Genomic DNA, 20,732 nt, shown 5'->3' with positions numbered 1-20,732 from the left:
CTAGAAAGCTACAGATTTTTCGAGTATTACAGATTCTGTACGATACGGATACCATATTTTTGTAAAAAAGTACAGTTTGGTACAGATTTTTATTATCGTGACATGTAAAATAATTTAACACCGCGATGCATACCAATAAACAGGTTGTAAATGTTGAATTAGACAAATGTTAATGTTGAATTACAAAGCAGAGGTCCAATGTACGTTCATTCTCGTTGGTGACATTATTAATTTGCAGAAGAGTTGCGCTGCTGTAGTTGTCCAAAATACAACTAGCATTATTAATAAGCGCAGATTTTTCGATATCCAATCGTAGAAAACCATAACTTGCTTGGCACCACGTCAAGCCAGGTAAGTTGAAGTCGCCCAGAATAACGATATCATCAGACGGGCCGGCGATCGAGGCGATAAAAGAAACGGAGGAAAGATGTACATCGATCAGGCTGGATTACGAATTCTGTACACAACACACAGGAACAGATTGCGATCGGCAAGTTTCACTGATATCCACACTTGCTCGGAGCTCGCCCACCGCGAGACAGAGTACGGTTGTCGAGCCACGTCTCGGTCAAGGCGATAACGTAGTAACAGCAACCATGTTCGCGAGCAAATAGCTGTCCGTTGATGAATTTAAGCCACCAACATTCTGGTAGTAAACCTCGATGTTGTTGGAGGACGCATCAGGTACAGCAGAGAGCGAAGCCATGTTGCCGTGTAGGAAGATCCTTTCGTCAATCCCACGAACAGTATCGGAACGGTTCACGGTCGCCTGGTCGACTGTGGTGAGGGATTCGAGGCATCCTGAATCAACTGCGTTGAGCCCCAAAATACGACTATAGATTTTAAGGACTTTAGAAAAAAAATCGCCTGGCAATATTGCCATCGTTTGTACTGCCGAAACCTCCGGAGAATCTACAATAAGCCCCAATTGTTCTTTAAACGCGTTTTGGATCATTTTGTTTCGCTCTGCCACTTGGGACTTTTCTTCGGGCCCCTGTGCTTGCCACTTTTTATTTGGCAGCTTATAACCAATATGCAGAAAGTTCTCAAAAAAATGAATTCATGCACGCAAAGATGCAAGCCCGAAACATAAGTTTGATTCGTCAACCGGAAGCGAAACCATTAACTCTAAATCATTAAATTGTTTAGAAGTTACATGGCAAAGATAACAACGTAGTGATGATTTTGTCATCGTAATACCGTTGCGAACCTTACCATCTATCATAGTGAAAACGAGCTTGTCGTTAATTTTCATTTGTCTTTCATTATGATTGGTGTTAAAAGCAACAAGTGCTGAAATTTGTTCGTTAATATAATTGTGTTCATCCAAAGTTGTTGATAATGTTTCACGCAAAAATTGTAACCTAATTGGTCGACAGTAGCGAGTAGATGAAGGTTTCGGGTTTTTCCAAACTATCAATTTTTCGTTTGTGTGCATGTTTTCTGCAGTCATCTGAAGAGGCACAAGCGACGTTAAAAGAATACTCGCATCTTGTTATTATCGTTATTAGCAAACTTTTGTTTATACTGGATCTGTACCGAAGAACCATCAAAACCGTACTTAACAATCAACTCAACATTTTGCAAAAATTCCGGCTTCAAAGTTTTAACGATGTCGGTTTGGACTGTAAGAATTCGCTAACAAGTATGATCGAGCAAAGCTTGGAAAGGAACTTCCGCTCGTGTTTCTGTAATTGTTATATCGTTTGGATAACACGATATTTTAGCCTCCAAAACCCTTTCGTAGGAAGAGTTGACCCGAACATTGTACTGTTTAAGTCTTTTTTTAGTAATCGGTACGCATCATGACGAGTCAATTTACCTTCGACGACATCAGAAAGTGCTAGTGATCCACACATTTCTGGTAGTCACGAAGCGTCCCATGCTTTATATGCGTCTTTGTATTTCTGTGCTTGTTCTGGAGATAACGTAGTAATATCCTGCAGAACACTGACAGCTTGAGATGCTCCTTTTGCCCGTAAACTCATCTGCGTTGCGTATGCCAATTCAGCTGAGTTATATGAAGCGCGTACGTCTTTTGGATCGTTCGCTCCATACTTCGAAATCCTTAGAAGGACGGCCCATTGGCACAGTTTCTTCGCATTTTTTTGACCCGGCTGAGATTGTAGCTGAATATACAGTACAGTTTCGGCAAACCTTTTTCTGAAAAGATATTGAATAAGTAAGTATAAAAGCGCAGCAATATGCACGAATTTCTTTCAAATTCATTGTTCTATTTATTTATTATGAAGCAAATTTTATATGAAATTGTACTAAAAACTTTAGATTCGAATTCTCGGTAAACTATTATCAAAACAGCAGGTATATTTTCCACAAATTATTACGCATTTAACTATAAAATATAAATGTGTTTAAATTCGATTTGAATTTCAAATTAAAAATATGAATGCATACACTCAGGCAAAAAATACAGCGAATTTCATAGGAATATCGTATAATTTGTAGCCACAAGTAGCACGTATGTAAATCATAAGATTATCTTATAAAACAGCATTTATTTGGTCAAATCGGTTTGCTACGATTTCATGTTCCATAAGGCATCTTTGAATTATCATAAGACAATATTATACATTTCATGTTCATACATGTTTATGAGAATCATAAGATGCTCGTATGAAACTCGAACGACTGGCATATGCGATAACTTATAAAATGTTAATGTAATTATACAAGTCGTATGTTTTTCATATTAATCTTATGAAAACATAGTTTTGTTACTTTTCTAGTTATCATAAGATGAATTTTATGAAATTCGCTATGCATTTTGCCTTAGTGTAGCTTTAGCGTAATGGTCTTCTCTAACCATTCCGTGTTACTTTTCAAAAATCGATCAGGTGTCCTGTTACTCAATATCTATATAACATTTGCAACATTATAATCTCAATATCTCTATAACACTTGCATCGAGCTCATAATTATCGCCGGCCTTCTCGACAAATTTTCTTTGCGGGAGATATAACTGTTGATTAAAATCGAGGCTGATTTTTTTGGATAGTAAATCAAAAATCTCTCGTCGAGTCCAGACAACATCATCATGCCTCGTTTCTACAAGCAAAAAACATTCAACAAGTTGCACGAAATGGTTAAGATACACAGCCACATATGCAGTATGTCCAACGCGCACCACCAATAGACGAACTAGAACACAAAGTTCTGTCATGAAAATTTTCGACTTTTGGCCAGCTTTTAGGCAAATCCGCCATTGTTTTTTTTTTTTTTTACAATGGAGAAGACCTTTATGTCCTAGCCCAGTACACGTGCTATTGGTAGGGTCTAATCTACCGCACGGGGTGCACTGGGGGCGTGTCGGACTCGAATGGTGACCAGCCATTAATACCGACTAAACTCCATTGGGCTCCGCCATCATTCCTCCCAGGAACTACCTCTCGGTATTACTTCTGGGGAATCCGCCACTGTGCAGAGGTGCAAATGAACACTACTGCATCCTTCAGGTTTTGAATTGATGGAATGAAGATTTCTAAAAACTCAAAGCAAAAAAACGCCCAACATTTGTATTGGGTGCGTTAGATCTAACTCTGTGCTCTAACCGTATTACCATATTATCCCAAATATAAAAACTATGACCTCGGCGAAGAAGACTCGGAGACTAGGCTCTATGGATTGAATAAATGTTTCCTGATGCGACTTAAATAAGAGGCGAATAACCCCCTAAGATTAAGCGTCCCGCCTTTTGTGGGGAACGGAGCAATAACAGATCACTGATATTTAACTTTTTTTAAGAAATTTGATTCCGTTTGCCTTAGTTTCCAGAATCGTGACCACTGAATCGACCGACTGCGGTTCTCAACCTTTTTCGTATCACGGACCCCTTCGAAATCGCCCTGGTTTGTTGCAGACCGTCCCGGTTTAACATCGATTTTTATATTTAGTTTTGTTATAATTGACAAGACTCAATGCGTTAGCATAAGTACATAACTTAGTCGTGGAGCTGTCATGTTCTTGCATTGAATAAAAATAAAAGAATAACACAAAGTTACTGCAGACAGAAGAGTCTTGTAGATGCAGCTTGTTGATGCGTGTTAAGAACCTTTTTCTTGGCAGTAATGCATTAGCTGTGCTGTTCACTACAACTTGAGAGTCAGCCCATTTGCCTTCTCTCGCGTTATCGTTCACTTCGTAATCTGATCGGGGTGGCATAGCGTTATATACCAACCGTATTTTAACGACACGGACGCCGTTGGAAATGCCATTGAGAATTTTGTAAAGGATTCCACTATTGACATAAATCTTTTATTGTATTCTAGTCTAATTCGCGGCGCTAGGTAGAGTACTACCGTTGGGTTAAGGAAAGTTTAAGCTAAATAATCAGGGAAGATTATGAGGCTATATCTAGGGACTAAAGAAAAATATTTTAAGAGCTTCGGTTTTTTAAAAAGAAAAATATATGTCCCGAATTTGTCAATGTCCCCGTTTTATCAGCCGAAAATTCAACAAGGGGCTGATGAAAATGGGCCTTCCCTGTATTGAGATATTTTCGCATATTTTTCATAGAAAGTGCAAAGTCTTGGTAAATTATTTTTGTGTTTGAAATTGTTAAAAAGAGGTGAAATGTTCTAGGGATGCATGAATTTTGCAACTACCGTAGGCAAACGTCATACGAATGCTTATTTTATTAAACTGGATTCTTTTTTATTCTTCGAAACCAGATAGAAGAGTTATAGTTAAGTCAGTCCTGGTACGAGTCAGGTGGATAGTTTTGGTAATGGCTGAGCTGATCCACGCGGACTACATGCACTCCATTAGAAAAGAAAATGGATAGGTGGGGGAGGGTTTGAAAGGTTATTCGATCGTAGTGTCAAGTAGGCCAATCTGTCAGTCATCCGTATGATAACGTATTTGTCACGGATCCTAGCGTGACTGTGATTTCGCGTGTTGCCACGTATTATTTCCGGGAAAGAATAGAATTTTTCTATTTTTTGCTCCATAGATTTTGACCATTTGGAACATAGTTTGTAAAGAGTTCTCACTTGAAGTCTTGCAACAGGATATACAAAGATCAAAAAAAGAAACCGAAAAATGCTGGAGTCACCATGCCTCCATTTCAATCATACACAAGGTATATTCGGACTCTTTCGTTGCCTTTATTAACGATCTTTTGAGAGACCTTCATGGTTGTTTTTTTATTTAGATTAATAACTACCCAGTAACCTTGCGTCGATTATAAGAAACTGTTCCTTTATATTCCATGGAAAAGTTTAAAGTTCACAGAAGTATTGACAACTATTGACTTGTTCTACGAACGAAGCAGATAACTCCAAAAATTCTGTAGTATATTCGCGCTATCGATTACTATTTAAAGGTATCGACTACCATATAGTACTTCCCTATCCCTTCCTATCAGGAAAATTATACGATTCCCGCCAATCGCGGAGAAACCTGTTCCATATGTCACTCTGTTACTCTTTCTCCTTTATGGCCGAGAGTGTGGTTTAGCGGGTTCGATACATTCTGAAGAGCAAGACTATGGTGGCTTGAACACAGGTAGTGCAGAACCAAGGCCATCTTCGAAATGATAAGTTCCATGTTTGAAATGTACTTGGCCAGTCGCCAATAGAGCATTTTATTTAGTGCGTGCATTAGACAGCCAAGAAAAATGATGATTTTTTGAAAACTCAATCGGCCCACCCCTGAATCGATTCCTAGCCCCACCACGAGTACTTGCACCAAATTTGAAGCAAATTGGACGAGTCTAGCTACTGGACCAACGTGCCTGAAGTTAGTACGACAATTTACATGGAGAAAATCAACTAGTTCTCATTTTCACCGCTAGGTGACACTGTAAAAAAGATAATTTAATAGTCTACAACTTTGTCAAATTGTCTTTTCGTTCCCTTTATAGACTGCTAGGGCCGAGTGTAGGGTCTTCCGTGTCCCATACACTCTCAACCAAAAGGACAAGACTATGGTGTCTTGTGTGAACCATGACATCGCAGAACCAAGGCGACCATTGAAATGACAATTGCTACGTTTGAATTGTACTTTGCCTAGTAGTATATTACCATGAACACACAAAACGTGTGCACGTTTCTTGGCTGCATATCTGTGGTTTTTGAACGTTTGTTTAGGCATGCATTCGACCGCGATGGCATGTTCGCGTTTGACACCACGTTTGTTCGTGAAAGGCTAGAACGTTTGTATGCTAACGTGTATGATCGCGTAGCGTTTGCTTGTCGCGTGTGTTAGCGCGGTAGCTTCGCGTGTATTAGTTTCGTATAGTCATTTGTATATACGCGTGGACATTTAAATGATTGCATGTGTCGGAATACTGTTGTTTAATTTTGAGTTTCAGGTCCAAATGCGGGAAGACAGCGAATTTCCCCATGTCGCTAATATGCGGCTATGGTGCCTTGCATTTTTTTATATTTCAATTACAAAGGTTTTAACTTCTGGTTCATTCGCCTTTTTTTTTGGTTTGAAAAAATCTAGCCCTATGTGCGGGGTTAGCAATCGAACCCAGGTGAACTGCGTTCAAGACAATAGATTTCGATTGACTAATTTTGCTATGCTCGCCCCAGAATGTGTTTGTTTTTTGTGGGGATAACCTATCTGAAGGACTGGGTCTAGCCGCTAGGACCGAGTATGGATGATAGCGATTGCATGTTCGCGTTTGCGACTAGGTGCTAGCGTGAAAGTAACTTCATTTATATTAATTTGTTTGTATAGCTCTTCGTTTGCATATTCGCGTGAGATTTTGTATGCTCGCAAGACCGTGATTCAACAATACATTTTTTACTGGTTATATTTAGGGTGAGCCAATTGAAGGTATGTATGTACCAAAACTGCAAACAACAAATGTTGGGACACATTTCCACGCCAAATCAAAGACATGGGACCCAGAGAGTCTCCGTGATGAGCTTGAAAATTCAGTCTCCAACCTTAGCTAGTTGGAACGAGTGGCAGATGTGCCTCAATACCACTAGTAGTTTTGATGAATTAGAAAATATTCCGTCTAGATAAGATTTGTCCAAACAATGAACAAGAGTGACAAACAAATTGGCCTTATGATTTTTGATTATTTTTGTTATATATAATGAGGTTTCAGTTCCTGCCACTGCATACCATCGCAATACCAATCCAAGGTCCCACTGTTAGTCGGGCAGCCAGATTAAACATCCAAGTGAACTAATAAAAAAAACCCTTGTATTACCAGCCTCGCCGTCATGCAGACGCTAGAGAACATGCATTGACAGCGACAAAAAATTCTCCAAATATCTAACTGAGGCATGCAATGGCTCGCAACACGTTCAACATCAACACTCATCTTCTTTAGCTTCGATCCACCAGCCCAGAGCACGCGCCCTTAGTCTACCAAAGATAATCTGATCTATTGCGATCTTTGGAGCCCTGACTTAAAGTCAGGCTTGTTATTTGCTTACACAATGTGCACAAAGAGCGAAAAACACCAACGAAAAATAGAGCAGCACTAAAACACTGCGATGTGCAGAACACCCGCGCAAAGAGAAACTTGAAAACGAAAAAGAGAAAGATTTGTGCACCAAGAGCCGAAAAATTTCACACAAAGAGTCACCTTGAAGAGCCACTTTTTGTGCCTCCCCTCACTGGCAAACAGGGAGGAAGATGAATCAAACTGCAATTCCATATCAACTTTTGAATAGAGCTAATAAGATTTGTAAACAAACTTTTGTGTGGGTAATTTCTCTTATTTTGTTATAATTTCAACACAGAAAACATTTGAAATAGATTCTATCAAGAGTAAAGATTCATGTGTATTTTTCATGAAATTGAACTCAGCAGCGGAGTAATGAGCTGAAATAAGTTTGTTTACAAAAATCTCATTAGCCCTTTTGAAGAATTAATATTGAATTTAGATAAAGGTTGATCGGAAGAACGTTTTTTGGTTGCCTGCTCTGCTTCCGTGCGCGTGGGACCAAGATGCACACTAAAGAGCCTCTTTATTTTTGCCCTTTTAGGTGTGCAGCCATGGAGTAGAATGCGTACATGGGAGAAACACACATTCTAGTGAAGAGGTTGTGAAATATACAAGCGGTGATTCGCATGAAAAGTGCAAAGAGCGTTTTTCTTCTCTTCATTTTCTCTGGGGAGCAGTGCATTCCATCCCTGCTTAAAGTGATCCAATACCAGGGCTCATCGTCAAATCCACTGGACTAACCTGCCTTTCGAGCTCCGAAAACCGATAGAGCAAGACCGACGCGGTTATTGGGCTTTCGAGATTTAGAACTCGCGAAATGTGCACATTTCAATTACTGGAAGGTTATTCACAAACTCTATTCAGAGTTCTACTCAATCACGAAGCAGCAACTACGAATCGTTTGAGCAGTCTACGGTCTAATGCAGCGTTAGATGTAGGTTGAAAAGCTACATGCTACGAACCGGGATCATAATTGTATGATGTTACATGTTCAATGACCACACATTAGACGCGCATCTGCGGTTTGGTAGCGATAATCACGACATCGAGCACATTGTCCGGTCAAACGTATTATAGCGCCAGATCTCAGTTATGGAAATTCTAGGCAAAAACACCACAAAATAAAATTCTACACTAACGCCATGAACAGAAAAGTAATCCCTTACTGTAACTAAGGTCCTGTTGAAAATTTTTGTCGGAAATATTCAACTACACGAAAATGAAAAACTATGAAGTAGTTCAATCAAGTTGTGGTCTTTTGAAGCAATGTAGTATCAAAAAGAGATATGTTTGTTGTTTTTTATTTACGTGACCTTAATTTTTTTTTTTTTTTCATTCGTCGCGTATCAAAAAGAGATAGACTGATAGTAATGAAGACCCAATTTTTCTGCTCCCGATTTAGCCTACCTCCGAATATGTCAGCTTTTTGAACCCGATTTTGAAAATGTTTGATGGGCTTTAGCAGATGCTGAATTCGAGTAAATTCTGTATTCAGTATATTTTCCTCCCTGAAGGGAAATTTATACTAAATAATCGGAGAGGATTGTAAGTTTACGTCAACAAGCTAAAGAACAATATTCCAACGGTTTCGGTTTATTAAAAAGAAAGAAATACAAGTGGCCCGATTTTGTCAATGTCCCCGTTTTGTCAACAAAAAATACAGCAAGGGACTAATAAAAACCAGTCTTAACTGTATCTAATTTCGAATGTAGCATCGACTACAACAGTGACAATGTACATAATGTAATATCAAAAATCAAAATGCCATGAGATTTCGAACTAAAGCCCTCCCTAGAACTAATTTGATTGTTCCCAAATTTCCAGTGAAAGCGATTTGTTTTCCGCAGAATTAAAACAGTCAATTGGGTAACACTATTGCCAGTTTTTTTATATTAAACTTAGAGTATTTTTACTCGTATATTAATCCAACTTGCCTAATTTTGAATGTAGTAGGTATACCTATCTCAAACATTTCAAAAATGCCTTATTGGGCGGAAATGCTCGACTGAGTCGAATGTCTCGTCCTGTTCTTGAACACAATAATAAATTCATATGTAAATTGAAGGTATTCTCATGTTCAAAGTTATAAATATTCAAAGCATGCACACCAAAATTTGGGCATCCAAGCTGCTGTGAACTCAGCAATTTAAATTCAATCATTTGGCGGGTTTCATTTACTGAATATATTTAGCAGTTTAATTGTCAATTTGATAGTTTAACTACCGGCTTTTCGGTAATCATGTATAGATTGCTAACAATTCGGCGATTGCGCTATCAGAATGACAATTCAGTTGCCTGAAATTCTGACAAGGACAACCTGTCAAATGTTTGAATTTAAATTGATAAGGTTTCAGCATCTGTTGAATTTTGATCGCCAAATTTTGCTATGTACATACACTTCGGACAATATTGCGCAAAACGGCTGTCCAGTAAGACAAACTAAACACATACACCAGCACAAAAAAGATTCCGTACCAAGACAGAACCCTTCCTCGTTCAGCGTTGCTCGGCGAGACTTTGCGCAAATGGGCGAGCGAACGAGAGATAGCTAACCAAGACGACGTCTGCAGCCGTAAGACGGCTCCGCGATCCAACCAGCCAAGAGCAAACACAACGACGGAGACGACGAGTGGCAGTAACAGCCAGTTCCCTTGAAACTTCTTTTTCTTCTACGCTATAATACTACTCGCTGTTGCTGACAATACATAGCTACTAATGCTTTATGTTGCTGCCCCGGTTTCGCTACACGAGTAGCCACCTACATTACCCTACCCTACCCGCGGTCTCCCCTGTCTGTCTACTTGTTCCGAGGATTAGCAACTAACTGCTCGCATAAGATCCCCATGCAGATTGATGATTTAGAAAAAGAATGATTAAACTCACCTGTTTTCCGTCCACCTCGATGTCGGCCACGTAGTTCTCGAACACGGTCGGCACGTAAACCTCCGGGAACTGATCCTTGCTGAATACGATCAGCAAACACGTCTTACCGCAGGCACCGTCGCCGACGATCACAAGTTTCTTGCGGATGGCTGCCATTGGTTCTGATTTTGGAATTTTATTACGAAGACGACACCCGCGAGTACACACGTAAGACGACAGTCGCGTGATCAGTCCGCAAATTCAGCCAAGTTATTCGATGCCAAGCGACGTTCGAGAATAAATCGAAAGATGACAGGCGGCAATGACGAAAATTCCGGAGAATATGTGTGAATAAATTCCAATTCACCCAGCAAAGGAGCAGGTTACGGGTGCGACAAATACGACGAAATGTTGGCAGAGTTGGAAGTTTCAAGTGTAAGTGACGGTGGCGGCGACGACGACGACGATGATGATGAGGCACACAAATACACACGGTTGGTCAAATATTCCATTTTTCGTATCCGGATTTTTCACGCCGATATCCGATTTTCAAGAAATTCATCACCAGAACAGCACACGCGTTGAGATGTTCCGGAAAGATAGAACAGAGAAAAAACCAAGTATTAGAACAGGTCCATTTTCCATCACACAATCTTTTTATAGCATTCAATGGAATTCGCTTTCGTAAAACCTGAAAGAAAAAACTCAAATCTTCACACACTAACGTTTCTCCTTGATTGGAGTTTTTTCTCCGCGTATAAGTTTTTCTTACTTTTTCACTATACTAACTAGCAAATCACCTCAAAACTACCGTCCCGTTAAAACAACATAAAAATGATAATATAACTACTAGGAAGTAGATGTCGAACGAGAAAGGCTACAATGATGAAGCTGACGAACAACGCCTAGGTGTAAGATTTTCCTACTGCTGGGGTGAGCAACAGTGAACGAGCGGAGTCGGTCTTCTATACAGCAGCGAGGGTATATGGTACGACTCTCGTTTCGCTGGCCAGTTGCTTGTCACTACTGCACAAAGTACACACGGTACCGCAACACAACGCAACCAGCAAAGCCGAAAGGCCTTTCTCACGGCGGAAAAAATACAAAATGGCGATGAGAGAAATCTCTGAGCGCGTACAAGTTCGAAAGTGAGCGAAAGGCTCTTTTTTAGCTATAAACGGTTGGCAACGGAAAATGAGTTCCGCGTATTTATGTATTTTGATTTGAATAGGGGGTATGCAGCTGTCAAAAGGTTGAGCTGAAAAAAGGGAACGGATGCATTTGTGTGGTACAAGGACTTGCTTAAATACCTATATTTTTTTGTCTGCTGCCATTTTTATCATTAAAAACAGTCTATTTAAAAATTGATAAAAAATGTAAAAAATTGGAATCAAGTTCTCGAGTACTTTTTCAAAAGGACGTAAGTAACATTGAGAGCCTCTCTTTGTTTGCTTTCTCTTTCGTTTATTACGACGTCATTACAACACTTTGTACTAATTTTCCAGTACATATCGAAAGCCGACGGTTTTTACTACATTATGCAAAGAGTAGAGTAGTAAATGTTGAAATGGCCGAGTAATGAACAGAAGAGAAAAACCTCAGAGAATCTCTCATTGTTACTTACGTCCATTTGAAAAAGTACTCGAGAGTTTTTCAAATGTTGGATATATTCTACAACCCCTAGTTGGGTTGTGAGTTACCCCATACACTATTGCACGACAGGTAACTCAAACACGTGCACAATATTCCATCTGGGCAACACATACAAGACCGAGTGAGAGAAAATTTATAATCGTATATTATGAATGAAAACACACGTAGTGTTTGCCGTGAGCCGGGTGAGTCACAATAAAGTGACAGTAGGAAACAGTGTTACCAAAAACGTGTGTTTTTCTAGCACGACCAACATACCAATTTACAAAACGCTCAAAATTATTTTGAGAAATTTGTTACGACCCGAGCATAAATCGAAACGAAAAAAATTACACTTTTGTATTGAATTGTTTAATCTGTGTTTTGCGTGTAGTGAATAATCAGAATACCTGTTTTTGCGGATATACCAAAAATATATTTTTATAATTCCATATCAACTTTTGTATAAGGCTAATAGGATTTGTAAACAAACTTTTGTTTTGCTGATTTCTCTTAATTTGTTATAATTTTAACACAGAAAATATTTGAAATTGATTCTACCAAGGGTAAAGATGTTGGATTCATGAAATTCACCTCGGCAGCGGAATAATGAGTGAAATAATTATATCATTAGCCCTTTTGAAGAATTAATATTGAATTATTATCATGATTGATGATTCGGATACAAGCTCCCTATGGGCGGACTACCCAAACTTTCAGAATACATTTTTAGAGTATCACATCCCAGCCCTGTAAGAAACTATTTCGACGTAAAACAAAGCAACAAACGAAATGGACTAACGAAGGATGTGTGTTGGACAAACGTTGCTTCGAATAATGATAGAATGATACAACATGGATATTATTAACCCATTCATGCCCATGTTGTTTGTAGACAACAACGTTTTTAAACAGCTATAACTTTTGATTGAGGCAAGATTTGCTCGCAAAAACAATTCTTGAGCGTTTTTTCAAAACGTCATATCTGCAATGAGTTACTCTCTTTGTTTACTTTCTCTTCTGTTAATAATTCGGTCACTTTAACATTTATCCCTCAGCTCTTTGCATAATATGCTAGTTAAAACTACCGTCTTTCGATCTGTACTGTAAAATAAGTGAAAAGTGTTATAGTGACGCCGTAAAAATCGAAAGAGAAAGTATAAACAGAGAGTAACTCATTGCAGATATGACGTTTTGAAAAAACGCTCAAGAATTAATGCTAATAAATGTTACTATTGCTTTTCATTTGAGCATTAACAGTAACAACGATTAGCTCAAGATCTAGAGTTATTGAAATTTGTCTGATAGTATGCCGATGGAGCAGTGCTGCCAGGGACAGTTTACGTTGACGACGGAAAATGAATTTTTCATATATCTTGAGCGTTTTTTCAAAAAGACGTATCTGCAATAGGGTGTCCCAAAATGACATCATGTTAAAAAAGTCATCGGGCTCACTTCTTAAATGAAAGGTTAGGGTATTGGGACCACTTTCTTCTTCGGAGTGAGTTTGCTAAAACGCTTCCTACTGGTGGCGACTTTTGATTTTTTGAAAAATGGCCCGATTTTGGATAAAATTTCAAATTTATGCCTGTTGAAGTGGTCCTGAACTGTCTTAGATTTTTTTTCAGCATTTTTTATTTTTCTGGAGATCCAAACGGAGAAGTTTGGTTAGTTAGTTTGTACAAATTTGCAATTATAAGAGCGGCAGGGCTATTAAAACTTAGTAAAAAGTGAAATTTTTGGTGTTTTTCAGTATTTTTTCTTCAAAACTGGGTATCTACAAAATTTTAAAAGTACATAAAATACTTTATATAGTTGAGCCGAATTCAGGGGCGTAATTTTGCTGAAGAAAGTGTATAGCTACGGCCAATGGGGTATAAGTTATTTACGTTTTTGTTAAATAACCTTTTGACATTTTATGATATTCATAAAAAATAACACTGTTCTACAAAATAAAACAACTTAAGTGGGCTTAGTCCGCATATTATTTTTCGGAAAATAGAAGGAAAATGATGAAAAATGGCGTTTTTCGCTTGTCTCTAGTACATCAGAATCGGTTTTTATGAGCATTTGACGATTTTTTAAAAAAATATTTTCTATACTAATAGCCACCTAGCAGGTTTGAAAATCACTAGAATTAAACAAATATGTCGAGTTAATGGCAAGTGTTGGCGTATATTTGAAGGCTGAAATGATTAACGTACTTACATTTTGTATATAAGGTCTTATTTTCATGTTAGGAACTTTGAAGTGGAGAAAAATGCAAAAGAGTGAGGTGAGTGTTGAAAAACTGATATTTACTCCATACTATGTTGCGTTTCGGCTTCGCCTCATCAGAAACCGACACTAACACATTGTCGGAATAGATTAGCGCCGGCTTGACGCAAATCCCTTAAAACTAAAACACACTATGTGTTTCAATCAAACGACTGATCAAACGTGATGTCCCGTTCGAGCAGAAGTTCTGTTTATGCCGATGAGACACAAGTGAAGCCGAAACTTGTCTTGGCTTAGCAGGCCTATGCGAAAGCACTATGCTATATCTATTCCGACAATGTGTTAGTGTCGGTTTCTGATGAGGCGAAGCCGAAACGCAACATAGTATGAAATAAGGATTTGTGCCCTCCTGTACAAAGACTGGTTTTTACCAACAAATTTTCACCCTAGTGAGAAATTTTGGTTTTTACCAAATTTTCCTCCTTAGGGTGAAATATAGCATAGTGATATTTACTGTTTAGATCACATAATTCCGAAATAGTCAAATTTGGGGCAAATATCCTCGAAAAAGTTTTACAACAGAATACAGCGCATCTTCTGACACAATCGTTTTGTTGAAGATGCCTCCTAGAAGTAATTATGGAGAATTAACTCTTCAAAAAATAATTAGAGACTTGGCGTCATTAGCAAAGTTATTATTTTTATAATTTAAGTTACAAAAAAATCATCAGATGCTCATTAAACCTCGTCCTGACATACTAAAGACGTACAGAAAACGTCATTTTTCCTTCTATTTTTCCTTCTATTTTTCGAAAAACAATGCGTGATCAAAGCACATTTGAACTGATTTACTTTTTGGAACAGCATTATTTTTGATAAATTGCTAAAAATGTCAAAGGTTATCTAACAAAAACTCAAATAACTCATACCCCATTAGCCATAGCTATACACTTTCTTCGGTAAAATTACGCCCCTGAATTCGGCTCAACTACATAAAGTGTTTTCTGTACTTTTAAAATTTTGTAGATACCCAGTTTTGAAGAAAAAATACTGAAAAACACCAAAAATTTCACTTTTTACTAAGTTTTAATGGCCCTGCCGCTCTTATAATTGCAAATTTGTACAAACTAACTAACCAAACTTCTCCGTTTGGATCTCCAGAAAAATAAAAAATGCTGAAAAAAAATCTAAGACAGTTCAGGACCACTTCAACAGGCATAAATTTGAAATTTTATCCAAAATCGGGCCATTTTTCAAAAAATCAAAAGTCGCCACCAGTAGGAAGCGTTTTAGCAAACTCACTCCGAAGAAGAAAGTGGTCCCAATACCCTAACCTTTCATTTAAGAAGTGAGCCCGATGACTTTTTTAACATGATGTCATTTTGGGACACCCTACTGCAATGAGTTACTCTCTTTGTTTACTTTCTCTTCTGTTAATAATTCGGTCACTTTAACATTTGTCCCTGAACTCTTTGCATAATATGCTAGTTAAAACCACCGTCTTTCGATCTGTACTGTAAAATAAGTGAAAAGCGTTACAGTGACGCCGTAAAAATCGAAAGAGAAAGTAAACAAAGAGAGTAACTCATTGCAGATATGAATTTGAAAACTGATAAAACTTATCAATTTAGACTGTCAGTGGTGCTATTTTGCTAATGGTAAATAAGCAAAATAGCACCACTGACATATTGAATCATAACAAATTGCACAAAATATCTCCCATCTGGAAACTATCGGCAAATAGAAACATCAAGGAAGCCCGGAACACAGGTACTATGCATTACTTCGACACTGACGCTGAAGCAGAATGGTGTCGGTGAACCCCAGTAAAGTGGAATCGATAGCGCGTACGCTTTGGGGTGACAATGAACCAAACAGAAGGGGGTAGAGGTAGACACCACCTGAAGTAATTCGATAGTCTGCGAAGGTGTAGGTTTCATGACATGCGGATATATTTCCAATCTAATCATATGTATAGCGAAATAATAAATCCGTGTTTGTTTCTATCGCTTTGGTTTCTACTGATCTTCTGCAAACAAACAACAATGATTATTGAACCTATGTTATTTGAAACAATTTTCAAGATTTAAGTTAAATTAAATAGAGCTCGAATACGGCAAACTTCATTTCAACAGTCCAATAAATTTTCAGAGCAACTGTAGGTCACTTATTTCTTCTCTTCAAATGAAAAAAAAACTCTCTGGTACTCTAGGCATTCTGGGAGCAAAGAATAAGTAGTGAAACAAACTTTTTGTGGAATGTATATGTTTAAGTGGTAAGTGCAACTGTACTGTAAAACATAACAACAATGAACTATACAGAGTGATTGAAGACTGACTTAAGGCGTTATAAACAAAGTTGTGGCAAAAAAGTGAGCGAAGTTTGTGATTTTTTTAAAGCGTTTTATGGAATTTTTTTTTGAAAATGCAAAAGAGCTCGTTGGTAGTGCTATCGAAGTTCGAAAAAACAAGTTGAATTAAAATATTGAAGGTTGGCGGAGTTATGGCCAATCCCCCGTAGCGATTTTTTTTGGCGCAGGTTTGCGGTGAACGCTCTCTAAGCCAAACCGCTCAACTTACATAAAAAAAGTCAGAATTGAAGAAAAATGTATGGTGGTGTACTTACACAGATCAGTTTCCCAATAAAAAAAATCCTGAAAAAACATGGGACCAAATTTCGGTACAACACAGTAGCTGTTGATTTTAAATATCATCATATCTGTCCTTCTGTTAGCGGAAGGTGAAAATAAAACTGGAGCTTGCGGAAGTCATCTTCATACAGTTATACGAAATCCAATACTGATAACGTTAAGCTGAGGCTGCTTAAATTTGTTGACTTGTTATGACATGCGTTTCGACTACGTCTTAACTATTGGTCTTATTCGTTAGGTATCTACAGGGTATGCTGATACCTTTCCAGATTTTAGTTAAGAAAACTACTATATGTTTTCCTCAGTTGGAACCTGGAACTTGGTGGCATCTTAGTACATCACCAGGCATAAGTTTTTCTAAAATAAATTTAACGATGTAGTAACGGGGACTGAGAAGCTCTTGGTTGTTTTTACACCATAACAGACTGACAGGGTAGTTAATGATCCTTGCTGTGTAATTTTTAACTAAATCAAATATAAATCAAACATCAAATAGATTATTTGAAATCAGAACACGTCAGCTCTTTTTAATCGGCTGTAAGCAATCGAATGAGACCAAGAAACGGGTTCCCGTGTTCCGGAACGGTCTTCGCGGAGCAGATTGACATGGTGCCGCAAGTGATCCAAAACATTATTAGGTTTCCTAGAAATTCAGTCTATTTATCAGTGTTTCAAATAAACCACCCATTTCACACCAAGGAGTCTGTTTCCAAAGGAGCGGTGGAAACCAATCATTGTTATGCACATTTCTGGGAGTGAGTAAAAAATCAAAGCAATCCAAGTGGGTTTTGACTCTTAGGTTTTCACTCCTGGTTTTGGCTCCTCCTGTCCACTCCGGTTTGTGATTATTGTTCTATCGCCGCTTATAGACCGAATTTAATTTCAAACTCGCTAATGTCTTGTTGAAAATAGACGTTTTTCAGACCTTTTTTGCATTTGTGGACAAAGTGCGCCAAAATCCAACGGTAGCGTGCGTTGTCGATGGTTTCTACCTCTTTGAAAAAATAAGGACCGGATGATTGTTTTGGAGCAAAATCCGGCCCAAACAGTTACTTTCTGGTCGTGCAGTGGTGTTTGATGCATAACGTGTTGGTTCTGTGTCCCCCAAATTCGACATCGATTGTTTGTTTACTCCGCCGGAAAGGCTGAAGTGAGCCTGCCATATTTTTTACGATAAGCACACACAGTTTTCACTATTGAACGATCGTTTTCCATGTAGTGCGCTACGATTTCAGCGCGTTCTTTTTGGTGTAAATCGACTTAAAGCGAAAATGGCGCTAAATGATGTTTCATTATCTGTTTATTGTGTTTATCTGTCAAAATCGGCTGGAAAATGCGAAGTTGTTTAACCCATTATAACCCAGGGGTTTCAAAAAGTGAGCCAAATGCAGTGATATCTTCAATTCCACCAAAAAATGTATCAAAGATTATGGGAAAAATAAAATCGCCGCTTAAAATGGTTTTGAGAATGAAAATATCTCGCGCAAAAAATTTCGTACGCTTAAATAAAAACAACAAATTTTAAGTTGTTAGACATATTTCTTCGGATTTTCTGATAGACAACACTTCTTTTACACCTGTAGGAACGTTTTGTCACATAATGGAATTATTAGCACGAATTCCAACAATAAAATTCAATTAAATATATTGCTTACTTTTCAGCCGCCATTTGCCCCAACTATACACGGTTCAAAAATGTAAACAAAATTATAGAAAATGGCAGTTGTCTTGTTTCACAATGAAATATGAGGTGCAATGATCCCATTAGTGCAATAATAAAGCAGTTAGATGCCAAAATTCTGCAGTAAATACGCGTTAAACGATTGATAGTTCTGCGTATGAAATTTCATACGCTAGGATATAATGGGTTAATGTTGAAGTAGGATACATTGAAATGGCGCACCCTGTATATATTGAAGTAAATCATTTGTTTTCAATTTAATTTTCTTTAACAAATATATTATTATAATAATAATCACGGGCAAACATATCTCAAATCCGGCGTAAAAATGTTTCTGCTGAAGTGATGAAATCCGAAAGTTCAAATGCATAGTGGAAGGATGCAAAACAGGTGTACTATTTATTACTGTAATGGCCTAAGCCTAGCCTAGTACGCTAACCATTGAATGCTGACCTTCGAGGTCTATCGAAAAGAAGCTTTCGCCATGAAGTGTACCAAGGATCTGTTTTGCTTTTGTGCTTGATAAAATGAAAATTGAAAACCTAAATTGAGCTCCGGCTTTTAAACTGTATGCTGCAATTATAATCTAGTAACCTGTTTTCACTCCTTGGCGGTTTTCACTCCTCAGGAGCCAAAAAAACCATGAGTGATGAAATCATGGATTTTAGTGATTTGTCAAACTATGGTTTCTTCAACACATGCTGATTGGAGTGATTTTTGAAACACTGCTATTTATACTTTAGGCCGTGAATGGAGAAGCAGAGCCATCGGAATCGGGAATCAGTAGCATCTGGCTCAAATGGAACGTACCCCATGTTGATCGGAGATTTGTGCTTTGCCAAGAATCGTCTTTTCGTCATTTTCTGAGCGGAAAATAACGACACAGAACAAGTAAAAGAGAGCATTCTGCACCCCTGGAGGGATGCTGAACGATCTGCAGGTGCTACAATAACAGGAATTAAACCCCCCTTACAACCCCCGGAAGGAATTTGGAATTTTTATTTAAGCAGTGAGCGGATATATCAACAACCCCGAGGACATATTGAGATAACAGAAGGACAATAACCCGAAGAGATATTGTCATTCAAATACGGCTAAAACTATATCTGTTTACCACACTAGGTTAGGATAAATAGCATATCCTTCAGTTTCAGCTACCTGTACATAGGTTCATCTATGTATAAAGAACCAAAAATCCAGATACGCAATTGCATTACTGCAGAGCATATCAAATGATATGAAGTTCCGTAATCGGATTCACAAAGATCACACGAATAATACTCAGCACGCTGACTAGTAGCCATGTGATAATCGAGTCTGCAGTGTTCAGTCAGTGCCTTGACTAGACTACTGAAATTAAGCTTAGAAAAATTCAACGAATTCTTTGAAATTTTCGGACTCACATCCGGCAGAAAAGTCTTTGTTTGAACGCAAGTTTGCAAGCTATGCCGATGGTTGGCATGTTCGGATGCAGCCCAATAGCGAATCTTGTGCGTTATCCAACCTATCGAAGACAGTGGTAAAACTGGTTCTGGATCAAGTCAGTCGCAGCGCCAGCTCTAGCCCATTCGTCCGCCCATTCATTTCCAGTAATACCGAAAGTGTTAAGTGCTATTGTACTATTGAAGTGCTTTCAGGGCAGCCTGGCTGTCAGAGCAAAAATAGATTCATTTACCGCAAATTCCCTGTTAAAGTGCCGATTGTACGCCGCGCAGAATCGCAAAGATTTTTACTTGATATACGGTACAGCAGCGGTTCTCAATCTTGTTTGCTCCGCGGACCCCTTCGAAATCACCTTGGGTCTTCGCGGACCCCTTCGAAATTATCCGGGCGGTCGCGGACCCCTTCAAAATTACCCTGGGCGGTTGCGGACCCCACGGCTTAACATCGATTTATATGCTGTCAATATATTATTTTCAGTCTGATGCGATAAATAAACTTGAAGTTTTAATATCCGTCCGGAAAAGATTTTCCTCTTCGCGGACCCGCAGCAACGACTTCATGGCCCCCAGGTTGAGAATCGTTGCGGTACCAGGCGAATGAGATTGGTTTAATATCATTTCAAAACAATAGACACCAGCACCGGCTCGGCCCTCCAACAAAGAACCGTCAGTATAACAAACTACGTATTCTTCAAGTTGTCAAGTCCAAGTCCATCCAGCCAGACAGCCATTCCTCGCAAAGAAGAATTCTAACATTGAAGTTTCTAAAAGGAAAACTACTTGTGAATGTAAGATCACTGAGAGCAAGTGTATACT

At 38.4% G+C, this 20,732-nt stretch overlaps 1 protein-coding gene across 4 annotated transcripts in view; it reads right to left on the bottom strand.

The window, feature by feature from the left end:
* The window catches only part of LOC131694091 (ras-like GTP-binding protein Rho1), a 65,771-nt gene that overhangs the window by 22,774 nt on the left and 22,265 nt on the right, over positions 1-20,732 (bottom strand). For 2 of the 4 annotated variants that reach the window (XM_058982468.1, XM_058982471.1), the window contains exon 3: positions 10,316-10,476. In XM_058982468.1, the coding sequence (XP_058838451.1) occupies positions 10,316-10,476 (161 nt within the window). Of the gene's footprint in view, positions 1-10,315; positions 10,477-11,066; positions 11,338-20,732 lie in introns of those variants that run through there. The other 2 variants (XM_058982469.1, XM_058982470.1) reach the window with 2 other exon arrangements.

The sequence above is a fragment of the Topomyia yanbarensis genome, chromosome 3 (genome assembly GCF_030247195.1).
Source record: "Topomyia yanbarensis strain Yona2022 chromosome 3, ASM3024719v1, whole genome shotgun sequence".
Lineage (NCBI taxonomy): Eukaryota > Metazoa > Arthropoda > Insecta > Diptera > Culicidae > Topomyia > Topomyia yanbarensis.
Note: the sequence above shows the minus strand (reverse complement) of the source record. Positions and strands in the feature narration are given on the sequence as shown.